General features: G+C 33.5%; 3 protein-coding genes across 11 annotated transcripts in view; 1 reads left to right on the top strand and 2 right to left on the bottom strand.

Moving 5' to 3' along the window:
• Positions 1 to 159: 159 nt before the first annotated feature.
• LOC148625583 (glutamine synthetase-like) lies at positions 160 to 16,351 on the bottom strand. 4 transcript variants are annotated; one of them, XM_088569165.1, is made up of 8 exons: positions 16,248 to 16,351; positions 12,450 to 12,805; positions 9,641 to 9,799; positions 9,130 to 9,294; positions 8,603 to 8,785; positions 7,409 to 7,545; positions 4,370 to 4,569; positions 160 to 4,125 (listed from the first exon to the last, which is right to left on the bottom strand). In XM_088569165.1, exons 3-8 carry the CDS (start codon positions 9,783 to 9,785, stop codon positions 3,771 to 3,773), a joined length of 1,185 nt encoding a protein of 394 aa, XP_088425291.1. In that variant the 5' UTR covers positions 9,786 to 9,799; positions 12,450 to 12,805; positions 16,248 to 16,351; the 3' UTR covers positions 160 to 3,770. The 4 variants fall into 4 exon arrangements, with proteins under 4 accessions (XP_088425291.1, XP_088425293.1, XP_088425292.1 ...); XM_088569167.1 differs by having other exon boundaries at positions 12,761 to 12,805; positions 16,248 to 16,325; XM_088569166.1 differs by lacking the exon at positions 12,450 to 12,805 and having other exon boundaries at positions 16,248 to 16,343.
• Positions 16,294 to 27,351, top strand: LOC148625582 (uncharacterized). 3 transcript variants are annotated; one of them, XM_088569171.1, is made up of 6 exons: positions 16,295 to 16,412; positions 17,215 to 17,246; positions 20,621 to 20,679; positions 21,060 to 21,116; positions 23,915 to 24,695; positions 25,131 to 27,351. In XM_088569171.1, exons 2-6 carry the CDS (start codon positions 17,221 to 17,223, stop codon positions 25,141 to 25,143), a joined length of 936 nt encoding a protein of 311 aa, XP_088425297.1. In that variant the 5' UTR covers positions 16,295 to 16,412; positions 17,215 to 17,220; the 3' UTR covers positions 25,144 to 27,351. The 3 variants fall into 3 exon arrangements, with proteins under 3 accessions (XP_088425296.1, XP_088425297.1, XP_088425298.1); XM_088569170.1 differs by having other exon boundaries at positions 16,294 to 16,412; positions 23,915 to 27,351; XM_088569172.1 differs by lacking the exon at positions 20,621 to 20,679 and having other exon boundaries at positions 16,297 to 16,412; positions 23,915 to 27,351.
• The window catches only part of LOC148625581 (glutamine synthetase-like), a 32,650-nt gene continuing 30,071 nt past the window's right edge, over positions 25,378 to 27,956 (bottom strand). For all 4 annotated transcript variants that reach the window (XM_088569159.1, XM_088569158.1, XM_088569162.1 and 1 more), the window contains 3 exons: positions 27,522 to 27,658; positions 27,043 to 27,236; positions 25,378 to 26,047 (listed from right to left, as the gene is read on the bottom strand). In XM_088569159.1, the coding sequence (XP_088425285.1) occupies positions 25,696 to 26,047; positions 27,043 to 27,236; positions 27,522 to 27,658 (683 nt within the window). In that variant the 3' untranslated portion in view covers positions 25,378 to 25,695. The remainder of the gene's footprint in view (positions 26,048 to 27,042; positions 27,237 to 27,521; positions 27,659 to 27,956) is intronic.

Below are 27,956 nucleotides of genomic sequence, written 5' to 3'. Positions count from 1 at the left end.
AATAGTTAAATGAAAAATATAGAAAGTACAATGTTGTTTCCTCCCAATTGATAAAGCAAAAACTATGTGGTAAACTTCTTTATCAATATCAAACGGTAATGAAATGCTTTGGTTAATTTTGCTATAGGTGGGTCTAGCTTTCAAAATAGCTAAATTCAATTCATGATGAAAAGTTTTATAAAAAATTAATATGAAATTTGCATAATAACAACAAATACCTTCAACAGTCTTTGGGACAAAATCGACAACTTTATTCTTAGAACACATGTTGCATCTAGTCAGATCTGTGAAAACATACTGTAGTATAGATCTATGGCCATTAAAAGATATTATAGAAACCATCAAACCATCAGTCTTCGTCATGGCTCAACTCATTTCTGACTACAATATACCGAATTCAAATTCTTATTTCAACAAATCAATCACATGATTCCATGCAGAGAACAGACTTCGCGTATACTTAAAAATTATGATTTTTTTGGGGGGAGGGGGGGTATTTTTTTTAAATTATATAATACATTAATTCGCTGAATTGAAACAATAATAGATAGGAAGATTATTGATGATCGGCGATCCTGTGATACTACAAGTGTCCAGAACCTAACTTTGTACCTTTGTTATTATGTTCATTTGCAAAGTGGACAAGACGTGGGAACCCCATCTATTTACACAATTGTTGATTAAACTAAACACACACCCGATAATATCTCAGTTGCATTAAATCACTCGTTGCAAAGGTGACACTTCCTTACTTATATTAGGAGAGGATGTTCTTATGTGAAGCTTATTATTACAAAATACCCCCCCCCCCCCCGCCTATGCAAAACTCTCCATGATTCTTTGTGCAGAGATGTCTTACTTTTTCAAAAGAGAAAAAAATCTATATTTCGTTCATAAATGTAAGAATTTTAAACAGTAAGTGCAAAGTTTCCCGGCTTCTCTTCTTGCGTTACATAGTTTTTTTTGTTAATAGTAAAATGTTTAGTTTTACTTTTTTTTAAGTTTTTAAAGAATAGATATAATATACATTAATAACGCACCGGGGGGAAATACATCTGTCACATGGGAGATAAGCAGTTTTTAAGTGTGTTAAGATGTACTGCCTACATTTAATGTGCACATTATCGATATTTTATATTATCAATTTAGATGTAATATTTTTTTTTAAAAATTGTATCTTATGCCATTATATGGCTGTACTTTTATTTTATGTAAATATTTATAACTAGTATTTTATTGCTCAACGGAGCTTATGTATGTATACGTTTTACATGCATTGATTTTAAAGAAATCTTATGACTTTGACTTCATTTTAGAAATTCAACTGATAGTGACAGATACATGTACGTAATAGAAATAATAATCCAGACGAATATTAAATTATCTCCATGAAGATTAATTTGAGACTTTTGTACCTTCACCTTTTAAGTTTTGCAGTTGTTTGCAATGTGCAATAGTACTAGTAATACTCGACCAGACTTTGTTTTTTTTTAAATCACGACTTAAGTGAAGAGGACACGTAATTTATTTCACCCCTTAACAGCTTTATTACACGTTTTAAACTTTTATGTTGCACATAAGTTTTACAAAAATGGAATACAACATGAAATCCTATCGTAACAGGATAATGGAATCAATGTTTTCTTTTCAGATTACGGGAACTAATCCGTAGCACTTGAAACGAGAACACATGTTAAGTTGACCAGTCTGATTGCGAAGAATAATGCAAAAATAGCGGTATTTGAAGAAACTAAAAAGACAATAGAGCAACTAAAATTGGCACATACAAGTGTTATTCAAGTAGTCATAAGCATACAAAGACCTATAGAAAGAGCAAATTTATGTGTAATATATAACAATTTCGAGACCATTGTGTATCTGATATGTCAATAAATAATATAATGACTAACTAACGGACAAACAATATTAAACTATATTATATGTTAATAAATATGTAATTTCATAGTGGCCCTGTTATAGGTTTGAGGTCTGTCAAATTTGTCGAGGCGGTGGTATTGGTTCCGAGACATCACCGATGACCAATACGGCTGTCGAGGCCAATATGACCGAAATCTATAACTGGGCCATTATGAAATTACATATTTATCGACAATTTTATTAAACAACTCAACTAGATGATTTGTAAATGACAGTTAATTTCGTGTTTTACAAAGAACATGAAAATTTATTGGCATTAATCGGTCTTAAATATCCCTTTTTGTATAAAATGGAAGATTGTTTTGTGTTTCTGCAACGTTTAGTCCTGGTGATCAAAATTACTGAAATAACACAATTCTGAAAGCACATTTTAGATGTACAAATGTGCAATTGAAGTTATATTATGCTCTTTTGTTTAAGACATTACAATAGGGTTGCCAGGTGTATTAAATTATTGGTTTGCATATCAAAATTATGTTGGATTCCTTTTTTCTTGTTTCTCTGCGCACATCCTTTGATTCCAGTTTGTCTGGTTTATGTTACATAATATATGTTTTTATATTTGGTCTGAAGCTCCTTAGAGCTTATGATTGTATTTGAATGACATGCCAAATCAAAATTAAGTTTTCTTACCTTATTCTTAGTTTCTTATTTGTTTGGTTAATTATATGCATGTAATGGTTAGGTACATATGCATAAATAATCCAGAAGGATGAAGCATTGAGAATATTGAATTCAAAATGGCAGTGTCAAACGACCGGAAATTATGATGCCGTATTGGCCCTCTTTTTTTTCATATTGGCCCGTATAGATGCCCGGTTTAAATTCATATCAATTGGTCAGTTTTTGACATATTTTGGGTAGTTGGTTAATAAAAGACCTTATTAAATATAACTATTACACTCAATGTAATGACATAAATTGTCTACCAAAAATCAATGTATCAATATTATTCGGTCAAGGAGAGCTTAACGCATATTTAAAAGTTGTTTTTATATAGTATCCAGGTACAAGTGGCTTTTAAAAATCTACTATTTACAATACATAGACAGTGGACGTATTTAGTGTAAAAAATGAAAACATAGAAGTATTTTTGTTAGTAATTCTACAGAGACCGAAATGATGCTTGTCCCTGGATAAAATCTGTCCATCTTGAAAATTCATAAAGCAAATCTCTCTTTCACGACCACATGTTCTTGCCTCAATATATTAAAATTGGTGTACCATTTTTTTTTTATTTTATGATGAAACACTATTTAAATAAGACACATTGTTAGGACGTGTGATGTAAATTTGTTATAAGACCGATGTTGGTTATTTGTCATTCTACTTTTAATCAACTTTTCAACTGAAAGGTTTCATGGACACCATTCGTATTAAATGATATCCCACATCTACATAATTTGGAGCTATTGTTCTTCATTTGTTTTCAGATTTACAGAGTTTTTACATTTTTTGGGGGTAATAGATTAAATAGATTAATAGATGGAAACTGTCGGCTAGGACCAAGGGTATTTATATCGGGCATTTAATTGGTAAACATTAAATATATTTCAGGTGTAAATTTACAGAGAGTCCATTTTCTTGATAGAGAAAACGCTACTTCAGCTTTGACATTGAAGGTATAAGATTGTATGTTATAGAAAGTGTTAACAAAAACAATAATGAAAGAAATGACAGTGCTATTATTTCCTATAAATTATTTTAGGGAAATTTGAATTATTTACATAAGAATATAACAACTTATCCATTGACAGTTACTTAGATGTCTTCACTGTTTGTAATAAGATACATTTTTTTTCTAATTACTTGAGAAGAACGTGAACAACATATTATGGTTGACTGTCCCAAAAACTTAAATCCTTCAAATGTTCGTAACCGGGTTTCAAATAGTCCCCAAATATGCTAGCGCGCACTATACCCTCCGCTGCCGCGTAAGGATCTACTAATCCCGAAGGTCGTCTGTCTTCAAAATATCCACAACCTTCTGCATCAACAAGCGGGGGAATTCTTATTGTTGTAAACCTTTTCTTGCCGATATTAACAACAAAACTGCTAAATTTAGTGTTTTTCTTATGAAAAGTCTCCAATCTTTCTATATCATTTCCTGTCAATCTGGGATCATACATTACCAATAATGGTCCATCTTCCGACTTTGAGAGAAGATCGATAGCACGACGAATAAATCTGTAATTGAAGAAACGAAGGTGTGTATCATGATAAATGAATATATACCTCTATATGCTTTTTATTGTACATTGATCGTGCAAATGACAACACTTCATAAAGAGTGAAGATAAGATCGTTTCATAGTCAACATGAGTCTTTTATTTTCTGTCATTATTTGGTAATCATGTAATGTATACCGCCTTACCATTTACCATAAACAATATCAACAAGAAAAGTCTTCACACGTAAGTGATTTACTCACATTATTCCATCTTTTTCTCTCATTTTCTGTGTACTAAAATTCAGATGTGCAGTGGTTATAGATTGTTTATCAGGCGAAGTAACAGGGCATAAAGACACTCGTAGCCCACACATCTCCGCTAATCGATGTAGTATATACCGAGAAACGTTCAGGTGGTCGCCGATAGTCTCCCCTGGACATGGACCTATCTGGTACTCCCACTGAAAAATACAGTACATATGACTGCTTTTTTTCCGTGCGCTTTAAAAACATAACCTTCTGATGAAATCTATACCACTGGAATTATAAAAAAGACTACGTTTTCATTTTCTTCCAAGTTAAAATAGTTCTCCTTTTAGTTTTGATACTTTTGTCTGAACTTGCAGTTATCAAAAATTATATACGAAACTTCTATTTGTTCTTGCGGATCTTTATTAATAATCATTTTGTTTGTTTTTTACCTAAGAAGTATTTAAGTAGCAATCAGCCTACAAATCATGCAATTTTCATTATAAGTGATTTATTGATGTCAGATATTTTATCCGAATTGACTTCAAATCAGTTGGATATATTCCAAAAAACAATAAATAAAATGAAAAAATGAAAAATATTTTCACCGTTACCATAGCAACAACCATTCCTCAGCGACCACCAATTTAGGGCCTAATTATCACAAAAACATCACAATTTGGATGTAATTTTATATATCTAATGGTGGAAATTTGTTAAACTACATAATGATATTAATGAAGTGTGTAGTAAGGAAAACAATTTACGATAGAGTACAAAGCAATCTGATTGGTTTAGATCGGGTTACCATAGCAGCCAAAATTCTGAATTTTTGACATTTTGAAATATACAAGAATAGGCTATGTTTGGACCCGTTTTGCCAAGACTGAAAGAAGATATTATTTAAATGTATGCATGCATGGATGTGTAGCAGGACCTCTTCTCTGGAACATATCAAAAATAAAAATATGTAACCTGTCTTTGTTTTTTGCTCATCTGGACCCGAAATCACCACCCATAAAGACTTTTCTTCTTCTTAACGCTTTTCATACTAACATTGTCAAGACTATGTTTTTTTTTTACTTTTGATGTGGACTTCTAATATTTGGTTTGTTGGTATATTCTCACAGGGCAAAGTGTTGCGTACCAAAGTAGGTGACCTTTGACCTTGACCTTTAACCTCAAGGTAAAATCACATACAACTTTTGGCATAATACGATACATAATTTTGTCTGTGCCATTACTTTTTGGTCTTTTTACTTTGATATCTGATCTTTGGCATTTAAGTTTATCACACAAAGGCAGAGAGTAATGTTTCAGGTAGATGACCTTTTACCTTGATATCTGACCCCAAGGTCAAATAACATAAAAATTTTGGCAAAATACCATACAAAACTTTGTCTCGGCCATAATGAGAAGATCTGTTGGATACATCGATAATTAAAACAATAGTACCCAACATGTCTATTGTACACCGTTTATATATTAATTATTAACATTTCGGTTCATGTTGAGGCATTTTTTTTTCATGGGAAGGGGTGGCAATTTTTTACCTAACTTGACTTAGAAAAGTTCAAATATTTATTATTTGGGCTCATTATGAAGCTAAGACACTATATTAATGTACTGTATCACACAAAAGCTTGACTGAACTACGGTATTCTGTAAAAAAGGGAAAACATTTGAAATTCTGAAAATTTCCCTCTTTCCAAATGTATAGTAATTGTCACCACAAAAAGAAAATCTAAGCATTTGAATTGACAAAATATGTTGGGTACATCATTAACTTAATTACGAATGCCTAAAATGAGTTTTACGGTGTCAGTATGCTGTGAATGAGAGTTCTGTTTGATACTGAGACCAGTTTTCTAGGGGTAGGGTAGTATATTAACATTTTTTTTTAAATATTCATTCTTGAGAATTAGTTTTTCGTGATTATTTTATGAAGGTTATTAAATTATCTATCGAATGATACCAAATTTGAGACGTTTTATTTGAGTAATAACTTGTAGTTTCGAATTTATTTTACTTTTGACCGAAAAATAAAAAATCCCATGTTTTGCATTTTTTGATAAATTCTGACTACGAAATTCCATTCCCCAAAATTCATCGAAAGAACCCCAGAAGTATAAATTATGATAATACCAAACAGAAAATACCAAATAAACCATTTTCATTGAAGCATAAATACTCTAGGAATTTTGACATTGAAAAATGTGTCAATTTAAGCGATTTTTCGGAGTACATTTTCTTCATTTTACCGCAAAACCCTAAGTGGTACTTTCTTGGTACCATTATAAAGGTGAGACATAGGGTTATACGATGATACATACATATATCAGTTTACTTCATTCCGTAGAGAAAGAAATTCGTAGAATCAAAAAACTTTAAAGGTCAAGGTCAAACGTCACCTACTCTGGTACGCAGCACTCTGTCCTGAGAGGATATACCAACATACCAAACATTAGAAGTCTTGGTCAAAAGATAAAAAGTTATGGTCTGGACAATGTTAGTATGAATAGCGTTAAGAAGAAAAGTTTTTATGGTTGGTGATTTCGGGTCCAGATGAGCAAAAAACAAGGTCTTGCCACACATGCATGCATACATTTGGATGATATCTTCTTTCTAGTGCTGGCAAAACGGGTCTGAACATAGCCTATTTTCGTATATTTTAAAATGTCAAAAATTAAGAATTTTTGTTGCTATGGTAACCCGATCTAAACCAATAAGATTGCTTTGTTCTTTATTCTAAATTGTTTTCCTTACTTCACACTTCATTAATATAATTATGTAATTTGAAAAATTTCCACCATTAGATATCTCAAATTACATTCAAATTGTGATATTTTTATGATAATTAGGCCCAACATTGGTGGTTCCTAAGGAGTGGTCGTTGCTATGGTAACAATGAAAATATTTTCCAATTTTGTCATTTTATTTATTGTTTTTCGAATATTTCCAACTGATTTAAAGTCAATTCGGATACAATATCTGATATCGATAAATCACCCACTGCATGATTCTTATGCGGATTGCTCCTTAATGCGTTACCGTTGATGGAGTGGTTTCTCTGTTGCTTCCACATATCTTCACCCCAGCATACAAACAGGCCAACAAGTGTTTACTTGATAATTCTCTTTCTATAGAAACATTCCTGTTGTTTGGATGATCGACTCTCATGTAATGAACTGAAATTGTCCGTATCAATTAATTTTAGCTTTTGGGCCTCGTTTACATAAACAAATCTCAAATTGGGGATACAGCAAATTCAGCATAAACACAATTTTTGAACAAAGGATTGGGGATTTAAGAAATTTGGAAAGTCTCAAGGACAAATATTTATGATTTAAATTAAAATCATTCTTATTTATTTAAAAGTATAATTCTTACTTTAGCGTAGTACGTTCTAGGTTTGTTTGTTCTTTGTTTGTTGGGGTTTAACGTCCGAGCAGCAATATTTCAGCTATATTCAGACGATGAACATGAAATGGATGATAAAATGAACATGAAATGAAAAAAAGGATGGGTCACAAGGATAATAGGGTCGACAAATTTTGATTGCCACTGGAAAAAGGGGGGGTGGGTAAGGTCGGGCAATTTAGCCTTCTGTGACGGAGCGCAAAGGTTCCTACTCCGGGAGAATACCACAGCAGGGTTCTTTAACGTGCGAGGAACTTGGCATCTTTCCCAACACGGTGCACCACTATGGTTTGCGGTCAGGTTTTCCGTATTATAGCCTGACAACCCCAGCATGTAACACGCCAGGGGTACCCCATTCCACCACCTGGGGCACACATCCCATTTGCTCTGTGGACAGAGCGCCTAGCCCCCGGCTAGGTTTCTGAGCACTATTTAGTGCCTTATACGACAAGCTTAGCGCTGCTGCAGGCCTATTCTTTTAACACCCGAACCTGCACGGGGCGTACGTTCTAGGAAAATTGCATGCAGTACAAAGCAATTGTCCATCATTTAAATACAGAAAATCAATTGAGTGGTCATTGCTATTTGTTTTGACAACCTTTCAAATATAAAACGTCTATTTTTATAAAACATGCCTCAGTATTTGAATCAGGTTTTATTTCAAATCTTTTTTAATGTAATTTTTATAAACTAGATAACATGAAATTAAATGTTTGAAGAAAACTGAAAAAAAAATCAGGAAAATTATTGTTTATAAAACCATACTTAGAGCTTTTATTCTATTTGTAATTATAATATTTCAAATGTACAATCCAAAATGCGTACTTTTAAACGAAGGATCCATTTCTTCGGGATCATAACTAAACGGCGATCCATTATTTTTGTCTACAAGATACTCTTGTTCTATTCCAAAGAGAGGGTCGTGCAGCTGCTGTGGCCTGTGTCCTGTTACTGGGTCATACTTTAATCTCTCCATTGTCTTTTTGCATGAGTAACGAGTATTGATGACTGTAATCAAATGATGTTGATATACTTAGTGTTTTTGTCTTGCAAAAAGTTGTACAAACTTGGATTCTACTATAAAAGGTTTCCATTAATTTTTGTGTTCAGTAATAAATATTTGACTTGTTTAAAAGTATTTGTACTTACAAACGACATTTTCCTATTTTTGGTCTCACTTTTTTAATGTGAAAAATGTATGCATTCATAGTTTTCGATTGACCAAAGACAAAGTAACACGACCTTAAAGTGTAACAGAAAAAAATGGTCTTTTGAAATGGCTTTTAATCAAATTAAATATTTTGTCTGTATACTGTTCTACATCACATCACCACCAAAAAAAGTTTCCTTACCGGATGGCTCATCCAGTGTCAACCAAACATCACATAGGACTAGTTTGTGTGGACTCTTTAAAAAAGGATTCTCGAACATGGCAACTGGTTTTAGGATCATGTCCTTGTAATCTTCAAAATTGTCAGATAGTCCGTTCCACATACAATTATCCCAGTTTGGACAATCTTTAAAATTTACAATTACATTTGTTGATTAACTATTCTTGTTATACAAATGATTCTGGATGTATCGTAAAAATAATCGGTCTAAACCTGCTAATACAGACTTTATGCAATGTAACAGGCATATCAGAATAAATTGATAAATGAACAATAAAGAAAATACAGTGTAGTTTACCTGCAATTAATAAAGCTTAACATTTCTGGTGATTTTATCAGCATAAAACAGCGATGAGATGTTTGTGGTTTTTAATTCTAGGTTGGTCTTAAAGTCAAAATAACCTACATCAATTACTGATGATAATAAAAAAAAGGTAAGTTTACTACGAAATTTGCATATCAAAACAAATACCTTCAACAGTCTTTGGAACAAAATCGACAACTTTATTCTTAGAACACATGTTGTATCTAGTGTGATCTGTGAAAACATACTCCAGTATAGTTCTATCGCCATTATAAGATATATCAGGAATCAACAAATCACTATTTTTCATCATGGTTTGACTTGATCCTATAAAACATGTTTTATTTTTTATACAATTTACTTATGATGTATAATCACGCTATCTTGCATTCAAAAATTTCGAACATAAATATTTACATATGTCTTTATTTGATCATGTGATACATTTAAAATATGGATAACAAACAAATTACAACAGACTAATCCGATTCATAATCAAGTCCAGTCGAAAATATATCTTGCAAAATAGATATTACACCACCGAAGCAGTTGGAACCGCGATGGTCCTGACATGGTACAGGCACAGCAGACGAAACGGTTGGTTAAACCTAGGTTGAACAGAGCCGCGCTAAACCTTTCTCTTCCATTGCGGCGTGACTATACCAGCGGTGATTAAAGAGTATTTGCAATCGGTAAATCAGCGGTCACATCAGCACAAAGAACATTTAAAAAAATATATTAGTCATTGTTTTAGAAGAAACTGAGTATTTTTCAACTAAGGATTGATATCTAAAAAGGATTTTTTTTTAAGACGCGGGTATGTTAAGGAGTTTTCTTGAACATCTGGTTGACGTTTGATCACGCACATTATACGTGACGCTTTAAGTTGGGAGAATTTTTTCCGGAAGTAACCAAAATCTTTGTAAATCACACATAAGAATATTTTTAGTGTTAAATGGAGTCCTCAGTTCTTTTAATATATGACATAAACGATTGAATAAACCCTCATCTTAATAAAAAAACAAAACTGGTAGCATTTTTTGTATCGACTTTGACGTCACAGGAAGTTTGAAACGTCAGAGCACCTGTAGTAAACAAATGAGACGTCATGCTTGCATTTACCGAGACATTACACTTCAATCGTCGATGAATTCTGAAGTCATATATGTTACCAGTAAGAAAATTCTCCAAGTTTGGGTAAATTGTAAATCTACATGTAGATTTTTCACACTTCCCGCAACACTTTTTGAGAAATATACATATTCATTGACCTACTATTAAAATTTGGATATACAATTTTTTCATCTTCCCACTGCACTTTGACATTTATGTGGTCCGACCAAGGCTTGATTAACCAATCACGTGACTCACTTTTATTGAACATTTTGAAATTTTGTTCATCTTTTTGTGTTTGGGAAGTTTTATTTTATGAACTTGTATACTAAAAATATGAACATCCACGAAATTTCACGTATTAAGATGAGTTTATAAGTATCTGGTTTTCGTAGATAAAAATATGACAATTTATGACATTTCTCCTTAAAACACCCGCGGAGACCCTTTTAGAAACATTTCATCAAACTATTAACCAAACTTTACGACCAACATGATTACTTTTCATTTAGAATTGTCAAGTTTCCTTTCATCTGTGGCAACATCCCTTCAGCACCTTCGTATGGAGTGTTCATATCACAGCTCATACGTTATGCCAGAACTTGACAAAACTACGCAGACTTTTTGTATTGCGCTAGAATTCTAACAAATAGGCTTCTGGAACAGAGTTATGTTGCTACAAGATTGAAGTCTTCACTACAGAAGTTTTATGGTCGTCATCATGAACTCGTGGGTCGTTATGGTGTATCCATCTGCGCCATGAAAACTGATTTATTCAATGTGTCATAATTTTCCTTCCCTCTATCTTCTACCCCGGACTTGACTTTTTATTAACAACTCGGCTGGTGTTTCTAGAAAAGCAGTGGACGCTTACCCTGCCGATGTACCTAGTCCATACTCCCAGTTTTGTATGGAGTCCGAGTTGCTCATTTGCTTTTTTACTTTGCATGAAAGAATGGCGAAACTTTTACATCAAATCAATGAATGTTTAAACAAAAGAAATAGCAATTTCAATAACAAAAAAGTGTTTATTTATTAATGCCGTTCACAACTAAAATTTCAATGAAAGTTGACCATGTGTAAAATGCTATATTATTCTTTTCTGTTTTCAGGTTTGTTGTAGTTCCAATTCAACATTTTCAAAAATATACATGGTTCATATTCCATTCGAATGAAAGAAAATGGTCGAAATTTGAGTTTTCGGTAGTTGAATTTTACGTGATACCTGATCACGTATTTTCCATGTAGGCACACCCATATATATAATGCTTGTTTTTCACTATAAAACATACCATATGTAGGATAAAAAAACAATAATCCAGGGTAGAAGAATAGATGAAAGAAAAACTATGACACGATGAACAAATGTGTTTTCATAGTGTTGATGAATACACCGATACGATCAACGAGTTCATGATAACGATCAAAATACTTAGCAATGCCAAAAGAGCATTATCAATGCCAAAAGAGCGATCGTATCTTGGCAATACCGTTTATTTCAATAAAGTTTTATGATGTAAATAATATTAACAATATGAAAAAACTTAAATTTATTCCCTGAGACCATATGATATATGAACGCTGAATTCTAATTCAAAATTGCATTCTATTTATATGACAGTTAAGGTAAAGTATTGTCATAACACACTCAATCTTTGAAAATATACAAAAGGATACAAATTTCAAAGTATAAATTTCATATGTTAGTTTAAAAAAGATATCTGATCTATGCACAAACAGTTCTGATGTAATGTTTTGATAATGTATAAACATTATATGTTTATGTGCATATGGAAAAGGCATTTAAATTGCTTTTTAACTTGTGATGCACCGTATAATAAAACCTTAAATCTGCCATAATTACCAATAATGATTCTTCCTCATAATCTTATGATGATTTTTGTCACTCTACATTTTGGAGGTAGAAATAGAAAATAATAGCTGCAATAAGACCGTTACTGCTACAATACTCTCAAAAGAAGATATAGTGGTTGACCATCAATCCGAAATATCCTCTTTTTTGGTTTCTCGTCTGAAAACAGTGATTGTTATAATGTACTGGATTCCATATGAATCCATACAAGCAACGCTTCAAAGCTGGATTTGCCAAATGTACTACCAAACATCTTTCGAAACCTCAAACTTGCATACTTGCATCTCTAGAAATGGTCTTACCACTGCATTTGTTACTCCTGTAGATGTGTCAAATCATTATAGATCCTGAAAAATTCCGAAGATTTTCTGAAGGCCCTCAATGCTTAATTATTATCAGAACATAACATATTAAGACTTATAATTTGTCAAATCTTCATACTACTATCTCACGTACTCAATTTAATTCCCGACTCAAAAGTATTTGTTACTCTAGAAAAGACGGTACACCTAGATACAGATGTGTAGTAATTAGTAGAGATTCCTCATAATTTGCAAGCGACGATTCCAAATCATTTTCCAAATATAAATGCTGGAAGTTTTGATCGACAATATATTTGTCCAGTGTGGTTGACGCATTTTTTAAACAAAGGTCGGCATTTCACTGGGAAGAATTTTACACCGCTACTCGCTTACCTATTCTTTATCTCTTTTAAGACTGACTTTAAAGTTGATTTTATCAAAAATAAAGGACGATCGTTTACCAAGATCATTTAATCTCAGTTTCTGTTATATAGAAGTAGAATTACAAGTGTATCTTTAAACTATCCTAGTTTGGGGAATACTGTATACATTGCATCTACCCCAATAATGAGCCAGTGTTAAACAAAACTACAGGCAGTGTTAAATCAATCTCATATCATGGCAAACAACCAGAGATCGATGGTAAAGGAACCAAACTATATAACAAACGCGTTGACCTCTCATTCAGTATTGGTATCTGGATCAAGTATATGTTTCTACAAGATTGGAAGCATTGCTAAGTTTTTTTATCGTTATCATGAACTCGTTGATCGTATCGGGGTATTCATCAGCACTATGAAAACACATTTGTTCATCGTGTCATAGTTTTCCTTTCATCTATTCTTCTACCCTGGACTGGACATATCATGAGCAAACTCGGCGGGCTATTTCCAGAGAAGCACCAGAAAAGACCTTTACCCTACTGGTACATCTTTTCCTTGCACCCAAATTTTCGTGGAGTCCTGTTTACTCATTTGCTTTGTTTCTTTGTACGTGTTATTTCGATTATTTCATACTGTTTATTGTGTGCATCTGTTTTCCGCACAAAATAAATGTACTACAACATAAGACTGAAAAAAATAAATTGTTCAATTTTATCATGAATTTTAATTTTAATCTCTTCTTACAATAAGACAGTCGAAACAATTGTTTCAATAGTAGGTAGGTTGATACCAGTATTTAATTACTAATGCAGATTTTATCCCATTACTTTGCAATATACTCTATGACGTTGTAAATGGAACAAATATCAATGTTTAAAGCATTCAAAGATTTTTCACCATCCAATTAAAAAAGTCTAACAACTTTAAAGGTGTGCAATAACAGAAAAAAGATATAATCCAGCTTTATTGAGGAGGTAATATATAGTGTAGATAAAGACACATAACAAACGATGCTTGTTTTATCCTACATATGATATGTTTTATAGTGAAGAACAAACATTATATATAAGGGTGTGCCTAAGTGGAAAAATACGTGATCAGGTATCACGTAAAATTCAACTACCGAAAGCTCAAATTTCGACCTTTTTATTTCATTCGGATGGAATATGAACCATGTATATTTTTGGAAAATGTTGAATTGGAATTACAACACTACCTGAAAACAGAAAAGAATAATATAGCATCTTACACATGGTCAAATTCAAATGCCCCGTGCAGGCCCAAGTGTTAAAAGAATAGGCCTGCAGCAGCGCTAAGCTTGTCGTATAAGGCGACTAAATAGTGCTCAGAAACCTAGCCGGGGGCTAGGCGCTCTGCCCACAGAGCAACTGGGATGTGTGCCCCAGGTGGTGGAATGGGGTACCCCTGGCGTGTTACATGCTGGGGTTGTCAGGCTATAATACGGAAAACCTGACCGCAAACCATAGTGGTGCACCGTGTTGGGAAAGATGCCACGTTCCTCGCACTTAAAAAAACCCTGCTGTGGTATTCTCCCGGAGTAGGAACCTTTGCGCTCCGTCACAGGAGGCTAAATTGCCCGACTTTACCCATCCCTCCCTTTTTTCTAGTGGCAATCAAAATTTGTCGACTCTATTATCCTTGTGTCCCATCCCGTTTTTCATGTTCATCGTCTGAATATAGCTGAAATATTGCTGCTCGGACGTTAAACCCCAACAATCAATCAATCAGCCAACAAACAAACAAACAAGTAGGTCAGTGATGAATGAAGCCCGGCCAAGCCGGTCCCGCACATAGTTACAACCGTCTTTTACCAAAACAAAGAGAATTTAAAGTACAACTTACACAACTTGGAGAATTGTCTTACTGGTAACATATATGACTTCAGAATTCATCGACAATTGAAGTAATGTCTCGGTGAATGCAAGCATGACGTCTCATTTGTTTACTACAGGTGCTCTGACGTTTCAAGCTTCCCTGTGACGTCAAAATCGATACAAAAGTGCTGCCAGTTTTGTTATGTTGTGTTTCTTTATTAAGATGAGGGTTTATTCAATCGTTAATTTCATATATTTAAAGAACTGAGGACTTCATTTAACACTAAAAATATTCTTAGGTCTTATTTACAAAGATGTTTGTTACTTCCGGAAAAAATTCCCCCAACTTAAAACGTCACGTATTGTGTGCATGATCAGACGTCAACCTGATGTACAAGAAAACTTCTTAACATACCCGAGTCTTAAAAAAAATTCTTTTTAGATATCAGTCCTTAGTTGAAAAATACTCAAGTGTAGCCTAAAACAACGAGTAATAATTTTTTTCTTAATGTTCTTTCTGCTGATGCGACCGCTGATTTACCGATTGTAAATGCTCTTTAATCACCGCTGGTATAGTCACGCCGCAATGGAAGAGAAGGGTTTAGCGCGGCGCTGTTAAACCTAGATTTAACCAACCATTTCGTCTGAAGTGCCTGTACCATGTCAGGACCATTGCGGTTCCAACTGCTTCGGTGGTGTAATATCTATTTTGCGAGATTTATTTTGGACTTGACTTGATTATGAATCGGATTAATGTGTTGTAATTTGTTTGTTATCCATATTTTAAATGTATCACATGATCAAATAAAGACATATGTAAATATTTATGTCTGAATTGTTTGAATGCAAGATAGCGTGATTATACATCATAAGTATATTGTATAAAAAATAAAAATGTTTTAAAGCATACAAGAAGAAGTGTGTTCTCTGTATGAAATCATATGATTGAGCTGTTTAAATTATATGCTGAGATCGGCATATGGTAGTCAAATATAAGTCAAACCATGATGAAAAATAGTGATTTGTTGGTTCCTGATATTTAGTCGCCTTTTACGACAGGCTTAGCGCTGCTGCAGGCCTATTCTTTTAACACCCGGACCTGCACGGGGTACCTGTGAAACTTTCCAGATAGTTCAGAACGCCATAACCAAAATAATTATACAATGACTCTTCTTGGAAGAATTTTTTGCATTTTAATATACCAGAAATAAAAAGAAACAAACTTAATGAAAGCCCCGGTAGCAATTCAACAAATGGTAAGCTACTCACATTCGTTGTGGGATCCATAACTTATAACATTCCTATAAAGTGATCAAATGTAAGGGATCTTTAAAATGGTTAATATAGTTAAATATTATCTACCTGTCGAAGTTATTAAATGTCTGTACCTTACCTATTATCAAATGTTATGTTAAAAACGGGAACATACATGAGGTAAGCAAATTTTGTTAATACAAGTTATGTCATATGTTTTAGATTTTTTATTGATTTTCTTTAAAGATTGAACAATTAAGATACCAAAGTCTAAAACTTGGTAAGAACAGTCAAATCTTTAAATTGATTTAATATGCATAAAGGTGTGTTCTGCTATGGAACAGTTCTGATTTCAACAATTTAGTATTTGTATTTTATGTATTAATTTACTCACATTTAGTTGTACTAAGTATCCTATACTTTGATATAGTGCTTATCATATTCCTAAACACGCATCCCCCCCATTTAAAATATAAATACATTCTTTAACCCGGCCTTAGCAGGCTCTGAAAGCTGTCCATTTATTTTCTACAATATGTAATCGTCTTGAACGTCATAAAAAAGAGGGGTGTCAATGCAAAAACCAGGCAGTGTGTAGCATATGACATTTTATTTTTAAAAAGTTTTCATCCACGTTTATCACAAATGCATTCTTTCACAACGTGGAATGTTGTTATTTGATTAAAGAACAAAATATTAACAATGGAAGCATTGAAATTCATTGAAACATTTGGCTGCTCTGTTAGGGAATATTAAAATCCTTATATGAAATATTGGCGATTAAAATATACCTTTTGACATACATATGATACAAACAATACACTGGAACAAAAGATATCAGTGGAAATAGATTATATTGTGCCACTCATATCATATGATTTGCATGCTTTTTACAGCCTTATAAGTTATCCAAACCTAACATTTGTGTCCCAAAAATCTTCCTGTTATATGCTTTTTAATTAGTTTTTAAAATTTTCTACAGGTATTGATGATTAAAGAACCATATGGCAACAGGTAATATTTTGTGTATTCTTACATAACATGTTTATGTTAACACTATGATTCCAACAATTTAAATATCATTTGATGCATTAAAATTCTAGTAACAGAAGTTTTTATCTGACACATACTGGTACTTATATATTACCATTATTTTTTGAACCGATGTTGTGGTTTTAATGATGTATTTATTTTCAATTTTTATAAACTTCAAAAACACAGACAAACAGTATTCATGGGGGACTTTTGTAAAATTGATGCGTTATTTCAATGTATTTTTGTATCAAGGTACACCTAGACACACATATTGAGTTCTTGATAGAGATTCCTCATACTTTGTAAAAAAATAATTCCAATTCATCTACCAAATAAACACAAGATGTTTTCAAAGTGCTGGAATTTTTGATCGACAACATATTTGTCCAGTGTGGTTGGACGCGTTTTTCAACAAACGGACGGCATTCCAATGGGAACAAATCATGCCTCTCTACTTGCTGATCTATTCCTTCACCCCTATATTTATGAGCCTGACTTTATAGCTGATCTGATACGAAAGAAAGAACATCTGTTAACCGGATCCTTTAATCTCAGTTTTTGCTATATAGATGATCAATCTTAGTCTCTGGGATTTGAAACATCGCATCTATCTAAGAGAACTTGAGATAAAAGATACTACAGACACAGTGAAGTCAGAAGTATATCTTGACCTACACTTAGAGGTCGGTGGAAAGGGAAAACCATTGAACGAACTTTACGACAAATGTGATGACTGTTCATGCCGAAACTTTCCTTTCATCTGTGGCAACACCCCTTCAGTACCTGCGAATTGAGTTTAATATCACAACTCAGACATTATGCCAGAGCTTGTTGTAACTATGCAGACTTTTTTGTATAGCGCTAGACTTCTTACCATTAGCTACAAGATTGAAGTCATCACTACAGAAGTTTTATGGTCGTCATCACGAACTGGTGGATCGGTACGGTGTATCCATTTGCACAATGAAAACTGATTTGTTCAACGTGTCATAGTTTTCCTCGCTTTTTGATCTACCTCGGACTTGACTCTTTATGAGCATCTCTGTGGTGTTTCTAGAAAAACAGAGGACGCTTACCCGTCCGATGCACCTGTTGCAAGCTCCCAGGTTTTGAGTCGGAGTTGCTTATTTACTTTTGTTACTTTGTAAGTAATATTTTAGTTACTTTATGTTCTTTGTTGTGTATGTGTCTGTTTTCTATGTCTGGTCTTTGTCCCTGGATTACATTCTTTTGATTTCCGCTAGAATTTTTGTTCCCTTGATGCAAAAGAAGACCAGTAAAGGAATATTGAACCATAGTTGTAGAATCAGCTGCAGTCTGTTACTGAATAATTTCGATACAAAGATTAATTTAACACCATTATATAGGTTAGCAAAACCGAACAAGAAATTATTAGCTTTCACATATAAAAGACAGGAAAAAATTGCAATCCTATTAAATTTAATTTTCTTATATCAGAGAGACTAAATCATACAACTTTTTAAATATTTAGTCCCATATGGTCAAAATATCCAAGCTTTCCACTCCTCCACTTTTCAAATGTTTCATATGTTACCTGTTTATTATTCATAGATGAGCAGACGCTTACCTCTTTCTATAATGGCATGTTTCGATTGATGCTAATTAACACTAAAGTTACTGTCTGTTGCCATTTTGTTTCTTGTATTAAGTAGCAGTCTTTTTAAAATTCAGACTGAAGGTGATTCATGCATGTCAAAAACCCAACGAATTTAGTTTCAATTCTTATTTAGAAACAGTTCCTGTTTACACAACCAGTCTTAGTATTTCATTTGGTTGTAGCACTTTTGAGATAAAAAATTATAAAGATTGTGTATGCAATTGGCACCTTGCAAGATTTATTGTTCTTGATTTGGTTTGACTTGGTTGATTTTAGTGGGAGATTAAAGGGTAGTTTTCTCAAAAGTACAAATCTAAATACAGAAAGGACAATTGTCACGTAAAAATTAGGCATAAGTAGAGTAAAAAAGCATCGTTTGTTCCGTTTGTTTTTCTACACCACGAAATTACTTTACCATAGGCAACGTCTGTATTTTATATGTGTATGGACTAATGCTTAAGTAGACTTTTAGAAATTTTGTTTCTTCATTTTAAATATGTTTTGCTTGCCTGTGGTGTTGATGGTACGTAGTTTGTGTAACCAGTAACTCAAAACGTATATAACTAACGTCCAAATGTTACCCTGATCTTGAATACAGAAATCTGTTTACTTAATCAGTGTTTTATATCGAGCATACATGTAAGTCTCAAATGTTTGTCCGGTTCCATAGAGGTTTCCAATTTCATGAACAGGTTTGATAATACTGTGAAGTCAAATCAAGTCCTACTATGGCGTGGTCAATTTCACAAACGTGTACAACTCGGTCCCTCAGGTGTATATAATTTTCAAATATCCAAAAAACTGTTTAACTTAATATTATGAACTTGTTTGACCTAAATGTGTGTAACTCGAATATTCTAAGATATAAGGTTCATGTTCATTATTGTTCTGTTCAGAAGTGAATAAATTAATTAAGTGATACAAAGCCGACCTCAGAAAATTATAATTGTTATTAGTGATTAGTTTTTTTTACACCTAACTTAGAATGTAGTTAGTTTTGTAGGTGAATTTCTGGCATGTTGGGCTTCGTTAATAAACCCCTAAGGGTCGAAGTTTGATTCCTCAGTTTTCCTCATAAAACGTACATGCCACAGACGCTTACATATTCGTAGGACTCGGGACCGTGCCTAGTTTAACAAACATGCACATGAGACATACGTAAATTGTTATGATGATAATGTTCCCAAATTAACCATTACGCGAAGCTCCAACAACCTACGGGTTTTACTTTAATCCTATATGTAGTATGCATTTACAAAGGGTTTTACTTAAATCCGTTATGGTATTATGCATTTGCCTTACAACAGGGTCCATTTTATCTAATGACATGTCATGATCAGGGTTGTAATTTTTACCCTTGTCAATATAATGATTTTTTTTTCTTAATTGTATCAATGTGGAATGTATAATTCACTTGTCACACACTGGTTCTGATACAAATCATCTTCTGTCTTAACACATGTTTAAGTATAACAGTGTAGAAATATAAATCATTATTAACTAACTTACTACAATATGTATAGAAATGCCCATCCTTTATGAACCACAAATTTCGACAACTGGTCATTATGGACAGGATATCCCTACATTTCGTCATTACAAAATCATATCCATGCATTATGAATTTTAAACCGGGTATCAATACGAGACCATTATGAATAAATTTAAGTGACGTACATTTCTTATAATAAGTGACAACTTTCATTAGTAGTTACCTAATAATTCAATTAATTAGATTAAGAGATTTAAAGTTGCTGAAAGATGGTACTGAGACTGAGTATACTGAATTGTTAGGTATGTTTAATCTTGTTCTATAAACGATTTTTTGGGGAATTATTGGAAAAGACATCAAAACCCTCATGATTTAGTTTCATAAAAGTTTGATTCATCGAGATATGAAATTTATTTTAAATTATGGTGAAATCATACGTATTAATAATAGACGCTGACTATGTCCTAAAATGAAGTTGGTTAATAACAGTATTAATGCATGGCCTTTTCCATATTGGTCCTGTAACATATCCTTAGTATTAATAATGGCCTCCGATGGCTGTAATGGCCCTCAGCGCTGCCATGGGCCATTACAGCCATCTTTGGTTATTATTAAAACATCGGGGATGTTTTTCCCTCCGCATATAACTAAGTTTATTAAAAATCAAATTAATGTATTGTAGGAAAAATATATGATAAAGCAGCAGATGAACATGCACATGTTGTTCGAAACAAGCCAGGTTAGTATTTTGCGTTCAAATTATACTCTTTATCCCTCGTTCATCAACCAGTTTCTTATAAAACTTCAAAACATCAATACAATTTATTGTACATTTCATATATAGTATTATTTCACGTCGTTTAATTGAAATCGCCCAGTGGGGGTCCCGATGTCAAAAAAATAGACCCGCAGCAGCAGCGACTAAATAGCGCTCAGAACCCTGACCAGGGCTAGGGCGCTCTACCAACAGAGCAATTGTGTTGTGTGCCTCAGGAGGTGGAATAGGGTATCCCTGGGATGCTTCATGCTGGGTCGTCAGACTATAATACGGAAAACCTGACCGCAAGTTATAGTGGTGCAACTTCTTGAGTAATGCCACATTCCTTGCACGTTAAAAACCCTGCTGTGGTATTCTATGGGAGTAGGAACCTTAGTGCTCCGCCATTGGAGGCTTAATTGCTCGATCCTACCCACATCTCCCTATTTCCAGTGGCAATCGAAACCGTCCACTCTATTGTCCTTGTGAACTATCCTATTTTTTTTTTCATTTCATTATCATTTCATGTTCATTTTATCATCCATTTCATGTTCATCGCCTTGATATAGCTGAAATATTGCTGCTCGTAAAACCCCAACAATCAATCAATCAATCGAAATATTCTATTATTTATAGCTTTATTAATACATTATCCGATTTCATCTATCGACATAATCAAATACAAAAGTACCAATCATATATGATATAGCAAATTATGATATGCTGCTGTACACGTGCTTCAAAGAGTTACCTTGCATCAGCAGCATTGAAAGCAAATACAGAAGATCTAAATCCAAATAAATTGTATATACCAAGAGTATCAAAACAGAATGCTAAATAATAACGGCGGTATTTTCATTATGAGTTTTACCGAGTCGAGATGTCATTTTGAAAAAATCTTTTTTCCTTTTTTGCAAATATAAGCTTCAATTAAATTTGTAACATGGCTTTAAGTATTCATACAGCTATGTTGATATATCTAAAAAAAAAAATGCAAATCTTTGCTTCCAACAGGAGTAAACGTAGCTTCTCGGTGATTCTAATAAATAATAATTTGTTCTCCTTCCTATTTTCCAAGGAAAAGGCCAACTTCTACTAATGTCTCAACAACAGTAATCAACTAACAAAAAGTCTCTGCTTGACACGTCTTCTCCATAAAGTTTTATTTCTGAATTCGTGTTTTGGCTTTACTTAATCTCAATTTTATTCGGTTCTTTTTATTATAACTTATTCATTGTTGATATCTTCTCTACTGTACTGAAATTTGTTTTCTATCGTTCTATCGTGCTCGGCTTTTCACAATTGGGCGTCTGGAACAGGGTTACGTTGCTACAAGATTGACGTCTACAGATCTAGAAGTTTAATAGTCGTCATCATGAACTCGTGGATCGTTACGGTGTCACCATCTGCACTGCACCATGAGAATCGATTTGTTCACCGTATCATAGTTTTCCTTTCCCCTTTCGTCTACCCCAGACTTGACATTGAGCAATTCGGCAATCTTAAATCCCTTGAATACTCTTTTTACTGATTTTTACCTTGATATTTCCATTTGTTACAAGAAATTTCCTCTTGACCATTGTCTAGATTTTAAGAATTCAGTAATATTGTTATTAACCTTTATCTGCAACGCATAGCCGAAAAAAACTGCCTCCCTACAGATAAGCAAAACGTAAAACATATTTCTTAAGACATAACTAGATCGGTTGATATTGTTTGTTTGTTAATTGGGGTTTCACGTCCGAGCAGCAATATTTCAGCTATATTCTGACGATGAACATGAAATTGATGATAAAATGAACATGAAATGATGATGAAATGAAAAAGGAATGGGACACAAGGACAATGGGATCGACAAATTTTGATTGCCACTGGAAATAGGGAGAGGTGGGTAGGGTCGGGCAATTTAGCCTCCTGTGGCGGAGCCCTATGGTTCCTACTCCGGTAGAATACCACAGTAGGGTTCTTTAACGTGCGAGGAACATGGCATCTTTCCCAACACGGTGCACCACAATGGTTTGCGATCAGCTTTTCCGTTTTATAGCCTGACAACCCCAGCATGTAACACGGTAGGGTTACCCCATTCAACCACCTGGGGCACACATCCCAGTTGCTCTGTGGGCAAAGCGCCCTAGCCCCCGGCTAGGGTTCTGAGTACTATTTAGTCGCCTTTTACGACAAGCTTAGCGCTGCTGCAGGCCTATTTTTTTAACACCCGGACCTGCACGGGGAAGATCGGTTGATAAAATAATCAGGGTCCACAAGTATACGTAATGTGCAACTACCAAGTGACGGCACCTTCTTTTCTTAACATGCTGAAGTCAACAAAGACAAAAAGAGGAAAACATCCGTTTATTGATCACTAAAACTTTCGATGACTGTTTTAATGCTGCAGTTGATGCAAGTTGATGCTTTTTGATTACATGAGTCAGCATGCCAAAATTTTCAAAATTGATATGATTGATATTTTTTTTTATTTGATAATGCCTTTTTTAATAATTTTTATATTTTGTTTTTATTTTGTTATTATCAAAATTTACCATACATGTTCAGCAGTGATGTGTAAAAGATATAATTTTAGTTTCAACTTGATCAGTCTAGGTTGTTGCAACATTATTTCCATTATCAAATAAAGTGAAAATCAGAAGAAAAAGGAGTATTTGTGCGTAATAGTAAATTACTTTATGTTTCATACAAATTTGTTTACAATGTCATTCTTGTCTTTCAATTTACAATCATAATGACAATATGGTATTTCTATTTCTTATTTCTTGTTACAGATTTGACAATGATGTTAATGGGAAAAGTTGGGTCAGGGAAAAGTTCATGCGGAAACACTATCCTTGGTGAAAATATTTTTAAAGCAAAAGTTGGTTTTCAAGCTATTACTACTGCATGCACTGAACATATGAAAATACTTTATAACCAGCGTGTGACAGTTATTGACACCCCAGGATTTCTAGACACCGATGATACAATAGAAAATCAAATGACAAAATTACAATCATTTGTAAAGATCTTTAGAAATGGTATCGATGTTTTAATAATTGTGTTGTCTTTAAAAAAACTAACTGACGAAGATGAAATTGATGAACTAGAAAAGTACCTTACTTTGTTTGGTTCAAATCATTACAATCATGTTATAATACTATTTTCGTTTGCCGATTACCTAGATAGCTACTATAAGATGACTGAAAAAGCATTTTTCAACCATATGTCTGCAAATTCCGACAAATTTGCTAGCCTCCTAGAGCAATATAGCCGTCGTTGCGTATGCTTTGACAATGTTCAAAGAAACGAAAAACAGGTTAAGGATTTATTAGATATGTGCTGTCAATTGCAAGAGATGAATAGTTTCGGAAAACTCGAGCTATCAAAACGAATAAAAATCCCGGAATTCCAAGGGGATGACTTTCTCTTGATGGAGATTAAAGAATCGTACGAAATAAAAATAAAAAAGTTGGAAGACTTAGTAAGTGCACTCAAAAAAGAAAATGAAGACCTAAAGGAAGACTTACACAAGGAAAGAAGTAAAAACAAGAATTCTAAAAGCGAAATTTGGTATGTACGTTACTGTAACTGTAACTGAAAGCAAGTTCGTCCAGTCTTTTTATTTCAGTTTTTGCTATATATGTGACGTTATTTCTCTGAACATTTCTCATTTTGTTGAAAATCTTATCTATTCCAAAGACCTTGAAATAAAAGTCACAAAAGACAAATCTAAGGCTGGCGCGCATATTGAACTTCATTCTCAAAAACACATCAGCGGAACATTAAAATCATATTGATATCTAACTCCTTTCTCGCAGATGTGATTTTGTCGTATAGTACGACATGTGTCTTGCAAGAAGCAGAATTTAGTAATACAATAAATATAGTGAATGTTGCATACACACATTAATAAAATTAACACCGGTTTTATTTGCAAGATAGAGCGAGCGTATGTTTTAGTTGATCCCACAACTGAGGGCATTCATTTTTTTTTATTTATTGCAGTTCAGTGCCATGAACAATCTGTATGTCAACTGAGCATCGACGGGAAGAATACAAGACTACTGCATTGTTAATATATAGAACGTAAAACAGTTGTAAAATGTTACATATAGATATATCTTGAAATTATTCCCGTGTTAGTTTGGTAGTTGGTTTTTTTTTTTTTTTTTTTTTTTTTTTTTTCCTTTTTCCGACAACCAGACCAAAACTGCAACAGTTTTTAGTAGACAAATTAATTATACGCAAATCATATTATTGAAAAATTAAGCTTTTATTATATCAACGTCTGTTCTTATATGTATGACATAACATAGTTTACTCATCAAAGGCCGATAAGCAGTATTTAATGCTAAATTCTTTAACTTTTCTTACAAAGTTTGATTTTTTTCTTATAACAAAATATACTGCAGTGCAATTAGAAGTAAGTATGATCCAGAAATATTTCATCGTATCGAAGTACAATTGTCCAAAATAGAAATACAACCATCTTGGGCTAGAGGCTTCCATCTTCCAATGATTTGTTTGATAATGCGGCATAGTACTTGATAGCGGAATATTAAATGTAATTTTAATAATAAGTATCGTTACGCAATAACTCACGAATATCCGCTTTTAGATATTCACCAAATACGACGGCTTTAACGATCCCTTCTGCTGCGGAGTATGGGTCCAATGCTGAAGATGGTCGTCTGTCTTCTAAGTACCCACAACCGTTTATTTTTACATGTGGCGGTATACGAACAGTTTCGAATTCCTTGCCAGAGCCACCACCAACAAATTGACCAAGAATGGGATGTCCGCCAATCCCGCCTGCGTTTAAAAGTCTTTCTTTATTTTCTTTCAATAATGCCGGATCATACATGCTTAACAGTTTTTCTTCATCTGAATTTTCAAGTACTTTGATTGCCTGCTCTATGTACCTTCAAAACAGGAATATGAACAATTTGGTTCTCCTTTCTAAAATAATCACGTAAATCTATTGTTGGTGATAATAAGTTGTACATTGAAATATCTAACCAGCTTATAAACATAAGTGATACCCCATGCAAGGCACATATGCATATTAATATATAAGCTTATGTACACTCCTTGAGACGTTTAGGTTTCCCGCACGCACGATACCCAAACACACGCTATACGCCCACCAAACGCACGATAAACGAACGCTTCTATCGTGTGTTTAAACGAACACTCCTATCGTGTGTTTAAACGCACGATAAACGAACGCGTTCAGCGTGCGTTTAAACACACGATAAACAAACGATCTTAGCGTTTCAGTAGATGATTGCCCAATGGAAATTGTTTCCACAACTTATTACACTATACCATAAGTCATAACTGACATAACTGGATTTTGTTCATTAAATAACGGTAGCAAACGTCACCGGAAGTGCAAAAATTCATGCTTGCTGTGTTGGACATGTTTTCCATATTGGTTTTGTTTTGTTTTGTTTCATTTTTTCTCTGTTTTTTTTCCGTATTTGGTCCGGTTTTCAATATTGACTTAGTTTGTTCATATTTGCCCAATTATTGACGATCGTTTAGTATTGAATGGGCAATTGCATACTTATTTTACCCAACTGGTTTAAAATAAAATACCACATCAAATCTTCTAAGTAGCGGCTGAAATTTTAAGAATGAATTTTTTCTCTTTTATTCCTTGTACTCAAAAGGAACAAAGTATTGCTTAACATGAAAATGGTATCGTACAATAACAACAATTGTTTACAATGCATGCTTTATTTATACAATGGCATACCGAATTTTAAATCATATCATTCATTCAGAGTCGGGGTTACTGTGAAGAAATTCGGTCGGACAGAATGAAAGATAAATTGACGGTCAAGATGATTCCCATATACCATTCACTCGTTGATTTGGGGTATAAAAAATCATTAAATAAGTTGCACTATACCTCATACCGTCTTCATTTCTCATCTGTTTGGTACTAAAATTCAGATGACCACCTGAGGTGAGTGGAGTGACAGGTAAAGGCTGTAAACTGATACGTAGTTCCAGTCTCTCTGCTAATCTACATAATATGTAACGGGCCATGTTCAGGTGATCGCCTATTGATTCACCAGGGCACGGACCTATTTGATATTCCCACTGAAAGATGTTAATAGAGTAATATTTATGATAATCACACACGCCAAACTCTCTGTAGGTAATGGCTGATTAAAATAACAATGGCAATCTAAAATAAGGTAAAAAAAAAACCAAATGAATGCTTCTTTTAAAGAGATTACTAGAATATCTATCGCTTATGCTGTATACATCATATGGCATACCAACGTAATACTTACAGATAAAAAATGTTATATGTCATGTACATTTCAGTAAATGTTGACAAACACTTAATCAATAAAAGTTTTGTTTGAATGTATTCTATACCTGCGATGGTGAATTTTCTCTTATGTTCCCTCCATACTTAATTCCAGCATATCTACATGCCAGCATATGATTTGACGAGAGATCTCTTTCAATTGACATATTTGCGTCGTGTCGAAATCCACATTTACTAAACATGACTGAAATAGGAACCGTCAGATACTGTAAATATGTTGCATGCAGATTATTTTTGTATGACGGAAAATGAATAAAAACCTTGTTTTAGGTATTTAAACGTGCATGTATCTTTGCAAAGCATCGATAACTTTACTTGCTTTCTAATGTTTATTAAATTACTCACGAAAAACAATTCAAAGCACAGTAAATGTAAACAATTATATGCAATTTTTGTTTTTTATTTATTTCTGAAATTCACCCAATAATAGAATGCATTAGAATACACCTACGGTGCAAAATATTTTTGATTGCCTTCATTGA

This window comes from Perna viridis, chromosome 2 (assembly GCF_037379345.1).
Source record: "Perna viridis isolate PV_CMFRI_1.1 ecotype Kerala chromosome 2, ASM3737934v1, whole genome shotgun sequence".
In the NCBI taxonomy this organism is placed as follows: domain Eukaryota; kingdom Metazoa; phylum Mollusca; class Bivalvia; order Mytilida; family Mytilidae; genus Perna; species Perna viridis.
This window is presented reverse-complemented; position numbering and strand designations above follow the sequence as displayed.

What these genes read in the sequence shown, in the direction of transcription:
- LOC148625583 (XM_088569165.1), bottom strand. Translation starts at nt 9,785, where the DNA reads ATGATGAAAAATAGTGATTTGTTGATTCCTGATATATCTTATAATGGC. An exon ending in TGTTCCAAAGACTGTTGAAG is followed by an intron (nt 9,295 to 9,640) that starts GTATTTGTTTTG and finishes TAAATTTTAAAG; the next exon opens with ATTGTCCAAACTGGGATAAT. An exon ending in GAGAAACCACTCCATCAACG is followed by an intron (nt 4,570 to 7,408) that starts GTAACGCATTAA and finishes TGTATTTTTCAG; the next exon opens with TGGGAGTACCAGATAGGTCC.
- LOC148625582 (XM_088569170.1), top strand. Translation starts at nt 17,221, where the DNA reads ATGATTAAAGAACCATATGGCAACAG. An exon ending in AAAGAACCATATGGCAACAG is followed by an intron (nt 17,247 to 20,620) that starts GTAATATTTTGT and finishes TCAATTAATTAG; the next exon opens with ATTAAGAGATTTAAAGTTGC. An exon ending in TGTTGTTCGAAACAAGCCAG is followed by an intron (nt 21,117 to 23,914) that starts GTTAGTATTTTG and finishes TTCTTGTTACAG; the next exon opens with ATTTGACAATGATGTTAATG.